Here is a 13,574-nt window from a genome sequence, read left to right on the forward strand (position 1 = left end):
GATTCCTGTCAAGGCAGGCACTATAGTTTTAGCCAACGTAAGCATGCGCACTCAAATCCTGCAGGTCCCATTAGCTTGGCCATATTCTACAGCCAAGCTAGAATAGAGCTTAGAATAGCTAGAAGCCAGTCATAGGAGGTGCTCACATTCGGAGGCAAAGAATCACTCAAGGATATCAATGCCAGGCCTTGGGGGCCTCTCTCAGTCTTACCACCATGAGCTTTTACTTCTTGGAGAAGCACTCACTGTTGCTTGATGTCTCCTTAGAATTCTTCCTTGGGCTACCCACCTTCCTTTTGTTTTATTCTACCTAAAAAGGAACCCACTTGCACTCATCTCACTTTGTTCCCATCCGATTTCTTTCTTAGACTTCAGACTTGCAACTTGATTTAATTATGTGTATGTTTGTATATATGCTAAGATAAAAAGTTACCTATGACATAATAAAGGTAGTAAGTGGGAAAAGGTAATTTGTTCCAACACTGTTCCATAGGGAACATTTTCAGGAATCCACCCTCTTCAATCAAGACCAGTTTGTCTGATCCCTCCCTGCCAGCTTTCTGGACTGATGGCTAGGCCTTTGGGAGATCCAAGTGAAAGGGTGTGTTTTCATAGCAGGTCCTTAAAAGAATCCTGTGCTGGGTGGTGGACACCCTCCAGGGAATCATCAGTATAGCAAGCGGGAGATTTGAGATACACGTTAGGACTTAGACTTAACTCCCAATTTAAGAGCGAAGAGTGGGAACTCTGTGGCGAGTATGGAGCCTACACATGTGCTGGCAGGACGCAGAAAGGAAAGCCAGGTCTGCGGACCTTCGTCTCGTGCTGCGCTTCTGGTTTCCTTTATTAACAGGGATCGCTTTGAGAGGAAGGCCACCAGTGGTTCTCTCCTTCCTCCCAGTCTTCTCCATTTGTTGCATGTTCTTTCAGGAGTATCTTTTACTTCTGTGATTGAAGAAAATGAATCATATTTCTTTTTTTAAAAAGGAGAGAGAAGAATGGTCGACATGGTTGAGGCAAAAAAAAAAGAAGCTTTTCATGGTTACTCTTTCTAGATGTAGAAATAGTCATAAACTCACCACTTCCTCAGCCCCTCAGATTTATTTAAATAAGGATCATGTGTCCCCTAGAATGTCTCCTCATTGTGATCGTGTTTCTCTGAGTCCGCTCTGGCTCCCACACAGCAGACACTTTAAAATGCCACTCAGGGGAGAGTGAGGTGAGTGTTGGGCCCTGCATGGAGATTTCATGTTGACGGACTTGGGAGAGTCAGTCCTAAAACTGCTCCTCAGGGAAAAAGGTACAGTAAAAGTGAATCCCCATAATTATTTCTAATATGTCTGTATACTTTCAAGTTTTTTGTTAAAATTAGGAATTTTAACCGCACAATTTCCTTTTAGGAAGAGTGGCTGACCTGTCAGAGAAACTGGCTCTACCTGGAAAGTATCTTTAACGCCCCAGACATTCAGAGGCAGCTGCCTGCTGAGGCCAAGATGTTCCTTCAGGTGGACAAGTCCTGGAAAGAGATCATGAGGAAAGTCAACCGGCTGCCAAATGCCCTCCGAGCTGCTACTCAGCCAGGTATGAAGACAAACCTTTACAAAACAAAGCAAGCAAGGAAAAAATATCACAGGCATCTGAGATGTGTCACCCGTAGCAATCTAATGACATGCGGCATTGCTGATTAGGAACATTTGCGTGCACTCAGCACTCCTGCTAAGCAGTGCCACCCAAGTGCTGAACTTACCATCATCGCTTACAGAGTTGACACACAAGAATCTGCTTCTTTTGCTGTATTTCTCAGTTGAGGACTCTGCCCCAGGGGATCAGAGATGCATCCAACTCACAATTTCACCAGGCATACATTTGCATTCAATTGTTCGCTTCCACCAAAGCTCCCACCAATTTCTAACCACAACACTTTCCACATCTTATTTTAATTAATTCATAACAAGTTAAAAAATATTACCTCTTACTGTAATTCTAGCTTCAGATAGAAATGTGTTTTAATAAGTTCTGTTGTTAAGGATATGGAATCAAGTCTTTCAGGATGCAGGTGGGTGTGGGTATAGATCTTAATATTTTGCATCAAAGCCTCAGTGAGCTTCTTGATCTTTGTCCAACGGAAACAGGAGACCAGGCAACTTCCTGCTGAGCTGAGCAACCTGCTGGGCTATGTTCCTAGCCCAAAACTCTGTTGCATCAGATAGGAGCAGAAAGGAAAAAACATGTAGAATGGTAGACTTGAAAACTTTAACACTCATTGGGGCCAGTTTAATAAATTATAATGCATTCATGACATGGAATATTATGCCATTAAAAGCAATGGGCTTGAGCTATATGACCTAACATGGAAAAATGTACGTGATACATGGCTAAGTAACCATGTAATAGGATTATGCAAGGTGAAGGACAACAGATGTTGCATAATCCTATTTCAAAAATAAATAAAAATGCATGCACAATATATAGTTTAGAAATATATAAAAATCTAGAAGGATACATGTATGTACATAAGTTCGTTTAGAGTTGTTTCTTTGGGTGTAGTATAACATACCCAAGAATAGTGAAGAAGCAGGCATGGAGGGAGAAACACAACTTTTATTTTTTTGCTTTATAAACTACAGATATTAAGTTTTAAAAAGTGGGAGCATTTTAAGTAATTTTTACTTCCTGTTTTATGCTTTTTTCAATTTCTAAATTCTCTAGAAAAATGTATGCAGAAAAAAAACCTTATAAATAGATATCTTCTGATTCTAGATAATTATTCTACCAATTTGCTTTTGAAAAGTGACCATTTAGTTTTAACAGAAGGTTTCTCTATCATCTTCCTTTTACTGATGACTGTTTTGAGTCTGATCGAAGTTGCCTCAACAGTTCCCAATAGAGGCTCATTCCATAGTTTTTCTATTGTAGTTGTTGTTTAATTTTTAACAGTGCTTAAAACATCACACAATTATAGCTTATACTTGAATATTTTATAATCGAATCTCATATAGAGTATCATCAAATGAAAGTGAGTGCAGAGTCACTTTTTGTGCACCTGTGATGAGCCAAGCACTTTTATGAATAAAGAGTGCAAAGTGAAAATGAGATTAAGTGGCCAGTTTATGTGAATATTCTCTTAGTTAATATGACTCTATCACTGCAAGCTAGCCAAGATGTGTGTTAATTTGGCTTTGCTTCTTTATAAATGCACACTATATGGATATGTAGACTATCAAATGAGAAAGTCTGAATAGATTTCTAAAAAAAAATTATAACCTGTCCTGGGATGTTCTTGCATAGACATCTGGTTCTAAGCAGATTATTGTTATTATCATATGCTAATGATGGTATTATTAAAACTTTAATAATAACTTGTTACGAAGAGTAAAGAAACTTCAGACAATAAATCTTTCCCATTTTGGAATTATTCCTGAGTTGTGCTACATCTGCTGGACTTCTTTTGAATGATTTGTCAATAATGACAATAATAGTTAATATTTATTGAGTATGCACTATGTCACAAGCATTATGCCAATCATGTTACATGAATTATCTCATTTACTAGTCACAGTAACCCTATGAACTAGGTGTTACTATCATTCCAATTTTAGAAATGTGAAAGCCAAGACTTGGAGGGGTTAAATAACTTAGATAGGATCTGATGGCTAATAGATGGTAGAGATGGATTCCAACCCAGGCTTCTATCTCAAGAGCCTGCATTAACAAAGAAATCTGACCCATTCATTCATGCAGCAAATATTCATTGGATACTTTCCATTCATTGATGAATCCATTAGTTCATACAATATTTGTCCTTTTCTATCTGGCTTATTTCATGTAACATAATACTTTCAAAGTTCATCCATCTTGTAGCATGTATCAGAGCTTCATCTCTTTTTTGATTGTATAATATCCCATTGTATGCCTATAAACCACATTTTTGTTTAGCCATTCATCTGCTGATGGGTACTTAGGTGATCTCACCTTTTGGCTATTGTGAATAACGCTACTATGGACCTTTTGTGTACAAGTATCTGAGTCTCTGCTTTCAATTTTTTGAGTATACATGTAGAAGTGGAATTTTTCAATTAAATGATAATTCTATATTTAACTTTTTGATGAACTGTCAAACCATACTGCACAGTGGTCAAGCCATACTGCACGGTGGCTAACCCATTTTACACTCCCACCAACAATGCACGAGGTTTCCAATTTCTCTACATCCTTGCTAATGATCGCTATTTTCATTTTTAAATAACAGCTATCCTATGGGGTGGTGTTTTTATTTTAATCAAATTTACCAATACCTCTTTTTTTATTCAATTAATAGGACTTCTGGAGACTTTTCAAAACAATAATGCATTACTGGACCAAATTCAGAAGTGTCTAGAGGCCTATTTAGAATCAAAAAGAGTTATTTTTCCAAGGTAAGTTTATAAATCTTCATAAGCAACCTAAAATATTTAGTAGTTAAGATCATCCATCAATTTAAAAGGTTAAAATGAACCATAACTTCAAAGCACAAGGGAACAAGAGAAGGAAACAAAGAATTGTGATAATGGAAATCCAGCCAGTATGTTGAATGGGAAAAGTAAGTCTCAAAGATGAAGATACAAATTTGGGAAAAAGTGTAGCAAGTGCTGGAAGGATTCTTGCCCACAGCATTGTTCACTGTGGGTTGTGTGGGCAAATGTCTGTAACTGTGTTTGTAAAAAGTTAAGAGCCTTGCATCATATCAGTGTACAATTAGCAGTATCTAATGGTGATATTTTGAGTATTTCTTTTGCCATCTCATCCCATGGACAGTCAGTGCCATCTTGATTATTAGAAACAGAGTCATTAGTGCTTCTGACTGTAGTCAGAGTAGAAAACCAATTGTAAAAACCCATTCTTAAGATTCTGTTTCTCAAGAACCACTCCCTGTACCAAGCTGTGTTAGGGTTCTCTAGAGAAACAGAACAAACAGGAGAGATATGTAAATATGAGACTTATAAATGTGTCTCATGCAACCACGGGAATGGAAGAGTCTAAAATCTATAGGGCAGACTGTGCAGCTGGCAGCTCTGATGAAGCATCTGGACAAACTTCATGGGAAAAGCGCGTTGGCCTAAGAAGCAGTGAAAGAGTCTCTCTTCTCACTTAAAAGTCTTCAACTGATTGGATTATCTTGCTTGTGGGAGACACACCTTAGTTGATCATAGATGTAATCAGCCTCAGATACAATCAACTGACTGATGATTTAATACAACAGCCTTCTGGATTTTCAACCAGTCATGAAATATCCTTGCAGTAATGGTCAGGCCCGTCCTTGACTGACTGAGAAACTGGGAATAATCACTTGGCCAGGTTGACACCAGAATGTATCCATCACTATATACAAAATGTTTGATTTCTATGTTGGTGCAGCTTCACATAATTGGGAAATGATTTGTTAGAAAAATCATATTCTACTCCTTTTTATAGTAGCATATGCTGTAGGGGACAGGGTATGCTTTGGAGTTAAGGGGATCCCCCAATATACATTTACAAGCCAAGTAAGTTTCCTGCCACAGCCCATCCATTCATCTAGCATCTATTCCATACATTATGTATTGAATACCAAATAAGAGTGAGACTAGATACTAGGGAGAACAATATCTTTCTCTAGGAACTCAAAGCCAAGTAGGCAGAAATGTGAACAAACCTTGTAATAGCAAGAGCTAATATATTTTTTGCAATTTTCATTAAAAATATCTATCTTTTACACAATTCTGTAAGTGTAACAAATAGTGCCAAGTGTGATTGTGGTTGAAAGAAGTCTATGGTTGGATATATCACCAGAAACTAGAGGATAAAAACTGAGACTGTATAACTTAATAAAAACTATTGTGGATAATGACAGTGGTTAATTGTACAAATATGAGAAAGTTCTTACATGTACAGAAACAAATGTATGTCACTATTATGAGGTGTTAGTAGGTGGTAAATGGGGGAAATACAATTAATGCAAACTAAATACTATAATTAACAGCAACATTGTGCTATTGTTTCATCAGTTGTAACAGAGGTACTGCATGGGATGTTTTGTTTGCTTGTTAACTTTGGAGCAATGAGAACTTTCTGAAATTGATTGTGGTGGTGAACGCATAGCTCTATGATTATACCAAGAGCCACTGATTGTACACTTTGGATGGAGTTTATGGTATGTGAATAAAACTGTTAAAAATAATGACAATGCTATGCTCCAGAGCAAAGCAAGGAAAGCCAACTATGCTTATCACCAGATAATGGTCTTAGTGTTTGTGAGCAGTGGTTTCATTGCACTGTCCCATTCTTCTTTTAGCCTAAGGAGTATTGGTTTGTGCTTGGATATGAGGTGTTTCATAGACAATTTTAAAATGATCTCATAATTTTAATAAATGCCAAAATAAGGAGAGCATTGTAACAATGAAAGTGCTACTAAAGGCTTATAATTCCAATGGAAACAGAAATCATGATTTTATTAAAAGTGTCAAGAAAGTAATACATGTTGTAAGTATACCTAGAATAAACCATTCAAAAGTAGAGTCAATTCTGATTTCTGATGAACAAATGGTAGATCATGCCACTTGTGAAAAGTGCTGTCTATATACAGTCAAGGTGAGATGAGGAAAACATTAAAGAAAAAAAATCTATCTTTTATGTATCAGGCACTAACTCTCGGTGTTTGGGAGGTACCATCACTAATCCTGACGGCAATCTTGTGTAGGGGCCTATGGCCTTCCCCATAGGTCAGAGGCCCAGAGAAACGTGGATGGGAAGAGATGAGGTTAAGGGATTTATGTCTTTCTAAGGCTTTGCTTTGATTTCCAGTTATATCTTAAGCATTTTCTTTAATCCAGATTTTACTTTTTGTCAAATGATGAACTCCTGGAGATTTTGGCCCAGACACGAAATCCCCAAGCTGTACAGCCACACTTAAGGAAATGCTTTGACTCTATTTCAAAGCTCGAATTTGCTCTCCTGCCTCCTGCCGAAGGAAAAATCCCTGGTATTGATGGAGAGCCAGAAAAAGTTTACACTAATGATATTTTAGCGATGTTATCACCAGAGGGAGAAAGGGTGAGGCACTTTTTGTTTATAATTCTTTACAGACAAGTTTTGTTCCTCTTCTGGTGTGGGGGTGGGGGAAGGGCAAAGGTTTCTTTAAGAAAACTCGTCCAGTGGTACCATGCGCCCAGAATTCTGTTGGCCCAGGTATTTCAAAGATGACCAAGATACAGTTCCTGCCCTCAAAAGAGCTGAGAGTATAGTGGAGAAACAGCCAGGCAAACAATCACAAGCCAACATAGCCAGTGCACTGATAGTGCTCTGTGCATGTGAACAGAGTGGAGAAGACTGGAACTACGCCTTATCCAGGTCTCCGGCAAAAGGATGGACTGTTGAAGGACTTTAGCTCTACAGCCTGGCCACTTGCATTCCAGTTCCAGACCCAGCCTTTAACCTCAGCTGTAAAGCAGGGTTTAGTAATCATACCTGCTAAATTGGGAGTATATGGGTTTTCAGGGTGTACTCTCTGTAAAGTACTTAGAGGAGCATGCAGCGAGCACTGAGGGAGCAAACACTTTAGCAGACTGTGGGACCGAAATGACATATACACGTGGAGTCCAGGAAGATGGAGAGGAAGGGAAAGAGGGAGGAAAGGACATTCCATACAGAGGAACTGGGCAGAGAAATGCCAAGGATTTGAGTCCAGTTAGAGTGGTGTGTGCATGGCAGGAGCCCATCAGCACTTTATTTGTCCTGAATTGATCCTTTTGCAAAAGAATTTGCTCATCACTAGTGCAAAAGAAGACAAAGGAGAGGACCAAGGTAGATTCCTTAGAAACATGAAATTTAAAGGGAGGGTAGAAAAAGAGCAGATGAAGGAGGCCAAGACAGACAGGATGATTGGATCATTGTTAATCCAAGAAATAAACTTGGGAGGGACTGAAAAACATTAATTGTAACTTGATGATTCAAAGGACATTGGTATCCTTAAAGAGGAGTGGTGGTGGGACATAAATCTTACTGCAGCAAGTGGGAAAATGATTGAAAGTGAAGAAGTTTATATAGGGCATGTAGCCGGCTCTTTTGCGGAGTTGGTTCCAAAGGACATGATTAGTAAAGGAGGGGAAAAGATAGGTGGATAATGAGATAGAAATAGAAATGTCCAGTATTTGTGGTCAGTCTTCAGTGTTGACCTAGATCACATTTCTGATGAGGATGTACAAAGGATGGACAGCCTGCGAGTGCTGTAGGAGTCATTTCACTGTCTCCCAGGTCACCTTGGGGAAAGGCCTCAAGGCCCGAGGCAACGTGGAAGAATGGCTGGGCAAAGTGGAGGAGGCCATGTTCTCGTCTCTGCGTCGCCTGTGCAAGGCTGCCATCGCCGACTACCAGGGGAAACCGAGGACAGATTGGGTGGTTGCTGGCCACCCTTCTCAAGTAAGTTAATGCTTGTTAAATTCCTATCTCCAGATCTTTGTTTGGTGAGATGAGTCAAATGCTAAGGAAAGACATTTTCATGCAGGTTATCCTGACCATTTCGCAAATCATGTGGTGCCGTGATTTGACCGAGTGTTTGGAAGCAGAGGAGGGCAATCGTGTAGTGGCTCTGGAAGCTTTTGAAAAAGTTAACTTTGAGGTGAGATTTTTAACATAGTCACAGTGAACTTGCTTTTGTGCAGGATGGTGTCAGTGGTTCTTGTGAGTGTGGTCCATGCCAGCTCACTTTATTTCACAAATTCTAATGCTCCGTCAAGACTGGGAAACCTTTAGGGTTCTCACTGAAACCATTTATGTTCAAGTTTTCTTGGAGACCCTATCTTGGTGTATATGTAATATTTTTACAAACAATTATGAAAATAGGAGGAGAAAACAATTCAAGAGGGAAATGTCAAGGTTGTAATGCTTTGAATCTTTTAAGGAGAAATTGTGTTTACTGGGTACTAATGTTTCCCATAGGCATTCATTTAATCCAGGAAAACCCCCAGGATTTGTACCATTTCTATTTCTAGGCTCAAGATCTGATTTTCTGCTATTTTATAGAACCCTTATGAAACTATCAATTAAATAATAGGTAATTGAACATCATTTACAAGACCTCTTTTTGCTATAGTTTGGAAATGCTGTTTTAGAGTGGGGCCTAACCCCTTACTCCAAATTGCATTCTATGTCCAAGCAATATTGCATTTTCCCATGAAGATTCTCAATGGAACTGCATCTCAGAGAGCCCCAGGACAGAAAGCAGACTCAAAGAAATTTCCATCAACCTCTGTAGAGAGGTAGTCCCTGATTAGAGTTGGCCCTGAGTAGAACTTCTGCATAGCTACACATGATGTCACACTGCTCTTCCCTGGAAAAGATTTAACCATTTAGGTGAAACTCGGAAACAATATCTTTAAAAAAATACGTTCATTTAATCAAGCATTGGCTTGATTAAAAAACTCAGGTTCTCTAATTGTCAATGGGGAACTTCCTCTGAAAATGAGCAGAACCATCTTTAATCACATTTAATTTTTAGGGAAAACAGTCTTCTCTAGAGTGGTTAAAACATGGGACTTTCCTCAAGGCAAAATCTATTTGAATCTCCTTTCTGCTACTTCATAGCTGTGTGACTGCCATCAAGTTGCTTATCCTCTCTGTCAGTTTCCTCAAATGTAAAATGAAAATAATATGTAATTCATAGAAATGTTATAGGAATAAGATGGACTATTGTTGGGTTGCATCACACAGAATTACAGATTCTTAAAATTAAATAGTTTTAGCAATGTCCACTTCAAATTTAATAGGAAAATGATATATATACAAGTAGATGTTTGAAAATTTACTATGACTTTTTTTTTTAATTTGTAGAGGTTAAATGCCCTGGCTGCACTAGTTCGAGGCAGTCTTCCGAAATTACACAGAAACATTATAACTGCCTTGATCACCATTGACGTCCATGCAAGAGACATTGTCTCTGAACTCGTTGAAGCCAAGGTAGATGTTTCATTTAAATGAGATCCTACATTTCTTCCTGAAATGAATGTGTCTAATGCGTAGACCATTTCTGTCATTTATATAGGTAGACAGAATTGAATCCTTTGACTGGCAGCGACAACTGCGCTACTACTGGGATGTAGACCTGGATAACTGTGTGGCTAGGATGGCGCTCTCTCAGTACACTTATGGCTATGAATATTTGGGTGCCTGCCCAAGACTGGTTATTACTCCTCTCACTGTAAGTTACTGTTCCCCTAGGCTGATGTTGACACAAGTGTTTTTCCATCAAACTAAGTCTTGCAGAATTGCATCTAACATTAACTCATTACAGGATTTGCCCTAAATGCATCTTCATGAAGCAGAGATTTGCATTATTTAATTCTATGCATGGATCTTTGAGTCCCTTTCCACTTCCAAGAAACCTTTCTGAGAAAATAGTAGCCCAGCCCCCACCCACCCATAGAAAAGGAATGCCTTGGGAAGTTGTAATTAGAGTCAGATTCCTTCAATAATGAGTTTATCGATTTCTTCAGGATCGCTGCTACCTTTGCCTCATGGGGGCTTTGCAGCTCGACCTCGGGGGCGCCCCTGCTGGTCCTGCCGGCACTGGGAAAACCGAGACCACCAAAGACCTGGCAAAAGCTCTCGCCATCCAGTGTGTGGTCTTTAACTGTTCCGATGGTTTGGACTACAAGGTACCGTCCTGGCATCTGACTATTAGTGCTAAGTATTTTGTCAGTTTTTTTCTACTTATAACATGTCATAATAAAAGGAAAGAATGGAGCGTTGGAAAGCAAGGGGAAAGCACTGGGACACGGAATGGTCAACACGAATAAGTACAATTGGAGAGAAGAGGCAACACAGGGTGGTCACAGTTGGTCAGGTGGGAACCAAGGCTAGGGGAGGATTTGCTCAATGGTGGTAAAGTTAAAATCTGCAATCGTCAGTAAATACAAAGGAGTGAGGTGTGAGATGCAAGGTACAGCAGTGGGAACACCTGGGAACAAGAAATAAGTTTACAGGAAGAGGTGAGCCATTTAGAGTGGTATATTGAAATCCCTTTATATTAAAGAAATTATTGAGCTCTGCAAAGAGCTTTTGTTTATTTGCTTTAAATCTATTGATATTTACCATGCTAGAAATTGACCTGATACATTTTTAAAATTATTTGTTTAAAATAGCAATAATGAACACATTACTTGTTAACATAAACATACCAGGTCAGGGGATCTTTGCACCCTGCTGGAAGTGCTTCCATGAGCTGGGCATGGTCACTTCCCAACCTCTAGAGCCAGTTTCACATGAGCTCTCTGCTCTGATTCCAAAGACTGAAAAAAAAGCTTCATGATAAAAACGCTCATCAAACTAGGAATAGAAGGCAACTTCCTCACCTTGATAAAGGACCACTGAAATGCCCACAGCTAGCATCGTACTCAATGGTGAAAGGCTGAAGGCTTTCCCCCAAGATCATGAACAAGACCAACATGTCCACTTTCACCACTTCTATTCAAAATCATACTGGACGTTCTGTCCAGGACAGTAAGGCAAGAAAATGAAATAAAAAGGCATACAGCTTGGAAAAGAAGAATCAAAACCATCTTTATTTGCAGAGGACATGGTTTCAGATATGGAACACCCTAATGAAGCCTCTAAAAACTAACTAGAACCAATAAAAAAGTTTGCCACAGCAGGCTATGGTGGTGCAGTGGCAGAGCTCTCTTCTGCCATGCCGGAGACCCAGGTTCAATTCCCAGTGCCTGCTTATGCAGAAAAAAAAAGTTTGTCAAGTCTGCAGGACATTAGATCAATATACAAAAATCATTTTGGTGCTTAAATTGTACTGAGTTTCTGTTTGGGTTAGTTATAAAGTTTTAATAATGCAAGGTGGTAATGGTAGGAAAACATTGTGAACATAACTAACAGCACTGAATTATATATATGAATGTGGTTTAAAGGGAAAATTTTGGGTTGTATATGTGTTACTAGAATACATTTAAAAAAAAATAGGACTTTACAAAACAGTGAACCCTGTTGCAAATGATGGACTATATTTAATAGTACAGTTATAAAAATGTTCTTTCATGAATTGTGGCAAATGTACTACACTAATGCAAGGTGTTGATGGTAGAGTGGTATATGGGAACTCGATATTTTATGCATGAGTTTTCTTCAAATCTACAACTTCTAATAAAAAAGACTTTTTTAATCAATTGTATTTCATACAGTAGCAGTAAGCAAACCAAAATTGAAATTAAGAAAATAATTCCAAATTGCATATTGGACAAAGGTTTGATATCCTATGTATACAAAGAAATCATATAACTCAACAACAAAAGAACAAACAACCCAATTATAAAATGGGCTAAAGATATGAATAGGCATTTTTCTGAAGAGCAAATACAGATGGCTCAAAAGCACATGAAGAATGCTCATTTTCATTGGCTATATGGAAATGCAGATCAAGACTACAATAAGATACCATCGCACACCAATAAGAATAGCTGCTATTAAATAAACAGGAAACTATAAATGTTGGAGAGGATGTGGAAAAACTGGGACACTTATGCACTGCTGGTAGGAATGTACAATGGTGCAGCCACTATGGAAGACTGTTTGGCGTTCCTTAGGAAACTAAATATCGAGTTGCCCTATGGCCCAGCAATAGCACTACTTGGTATACACCCAGAAGAGCTGAAAGCAGTGACACAAACAGACATTTGCACACTGATGTTCATAGCAGCATTATTCACAATCACCAAAAGATGGAAACAAACCAAATGCCCATCAACAGACAAGTGGATCAACAAAATGTGGTATATACATACGACGGAATATTATGCAGCAGTAAGAAAATGACATCCTGAAGCACATGACAAGATGGGTGAGCCTTGAGGTCATAATGCTGAGTGAAATAAGCCACACACAAAAAGATAGATACTGTATGATTCCACTTTTATGACCATCATAAAGATATAATCAGAGGCTTATAATACAGAATATAGGGGACTTAGAGAAACATAGAAGCTAGACGTGGGTGAATGGTTAGCTAATGAGGTTGAACTCCAATGTAAGGGAATAGATAGAAGTGAAGATGGTTTTCTAGTGGGTCTAGAAATAATATTATTGTATTGAGGATGAACAAAATTGAAAGGGGTTATATAGAACTACGTGTCCCACTGATTAACACTAGAAATATGAATTAGTTCTTGCAAAAATTACTTCAAAGATATAATTCATGTTCAGAGAGTATTTAAGTTCAGGGTACAGGAGGAAAACTGCTATTGCATGCTATGGGCTATGTTCTAAAGGAAACCATCAGCACTACCACAGCAACAGCAGAGGTAAATAATGGGGGGAGGGACAAGAGTTAAGAGGAGGTTTAGATTTCCTATTTGGCGAGGGTGTGTTTATTGATTTTCTTTCTCTTGGAAACAATGAAAATATCTAAAATTGAGAATGTTGATGGACTGTGGACTTTGGGCCTCTACATGATGCCTGATGAATGCAGGGGGCTGAAGGATGCACTTTCTGAGAAGTAGATTGGTGAACAATGATGTATACTTATGAATGAAGGTTGTACTGCTACAAAAAGAACAAAGTTG

At 38.7% G+C, this 13,574-nt stretch overlaps 1 protein-coding gene and 1 long non-coding RNA gene across 2 annotated transcripts in view; one reads left to right on the top strand and one right to left on the bottom strand.

Moving 5' to 3' along the window:
• The window catches only part of DNAH6 (dynein axonemal heavy chain 6), a 295,021-nt gene that overhangs the window by 111,939 nt on the left and 169,508 nt on the right, over positions 1–13,574 (top strand). Inside the window, exons 22-29 of the mRNA XM_077134752.1 lie at positions 1,401–1,581; positions 4,319–4,415; positions 6,849–7,068; positions 8,269–8,433; positions 8,519–8,632; positions 9,844–9,969; positions 10,055–10,210; positions 10,506–10,667. Coding sequence (XP_076990867.1) covers positions 1,401–1,581; positions 4,319–4,415; positions 6,849–7,068; positions 8,269–8,433; positions 8,519–8,632; positions 9,844–9,969; positions 10,055–10,210; positions 10,506–10,667 — 1,221 coding nt within the window. The remainder of the gene's footprint in view (positions 1–1,400; positions 1,582–4,318; positions 4,416–6,848; positions 7,069–8,268; positions 8,434–8,518; positions 8,633–9,843; positions 9,970–10,054; positions 10,211–10,505; positions 10,668–13,574) is intronic.
• Positions 1–13,574, bottom strand: part of LOC143661261 (uncharacterized) — a 201,515-nt gene that overhangs the window by 9,794 nt on the left and 178,147 nt on the right. The gene's annotated exons all lie outside the window — the stretch shown is intronic.

This window comes from Tamandua tetradactyla, chromosome 17, assembly GCF_023851605.1.
Source record: "Tamandua tetradactyla isolate mTamTet1 chromosome 17, mTamTet1.pri, whole genome shotgun sequence".
In the NCBI taxonomy this organism is placed as follows: Eukaryota; Metazoa; Chordata; class Mammalia; order Pilosa; family Myrmecophagidae; genus Tamandua; species Tamandua tetradactyla.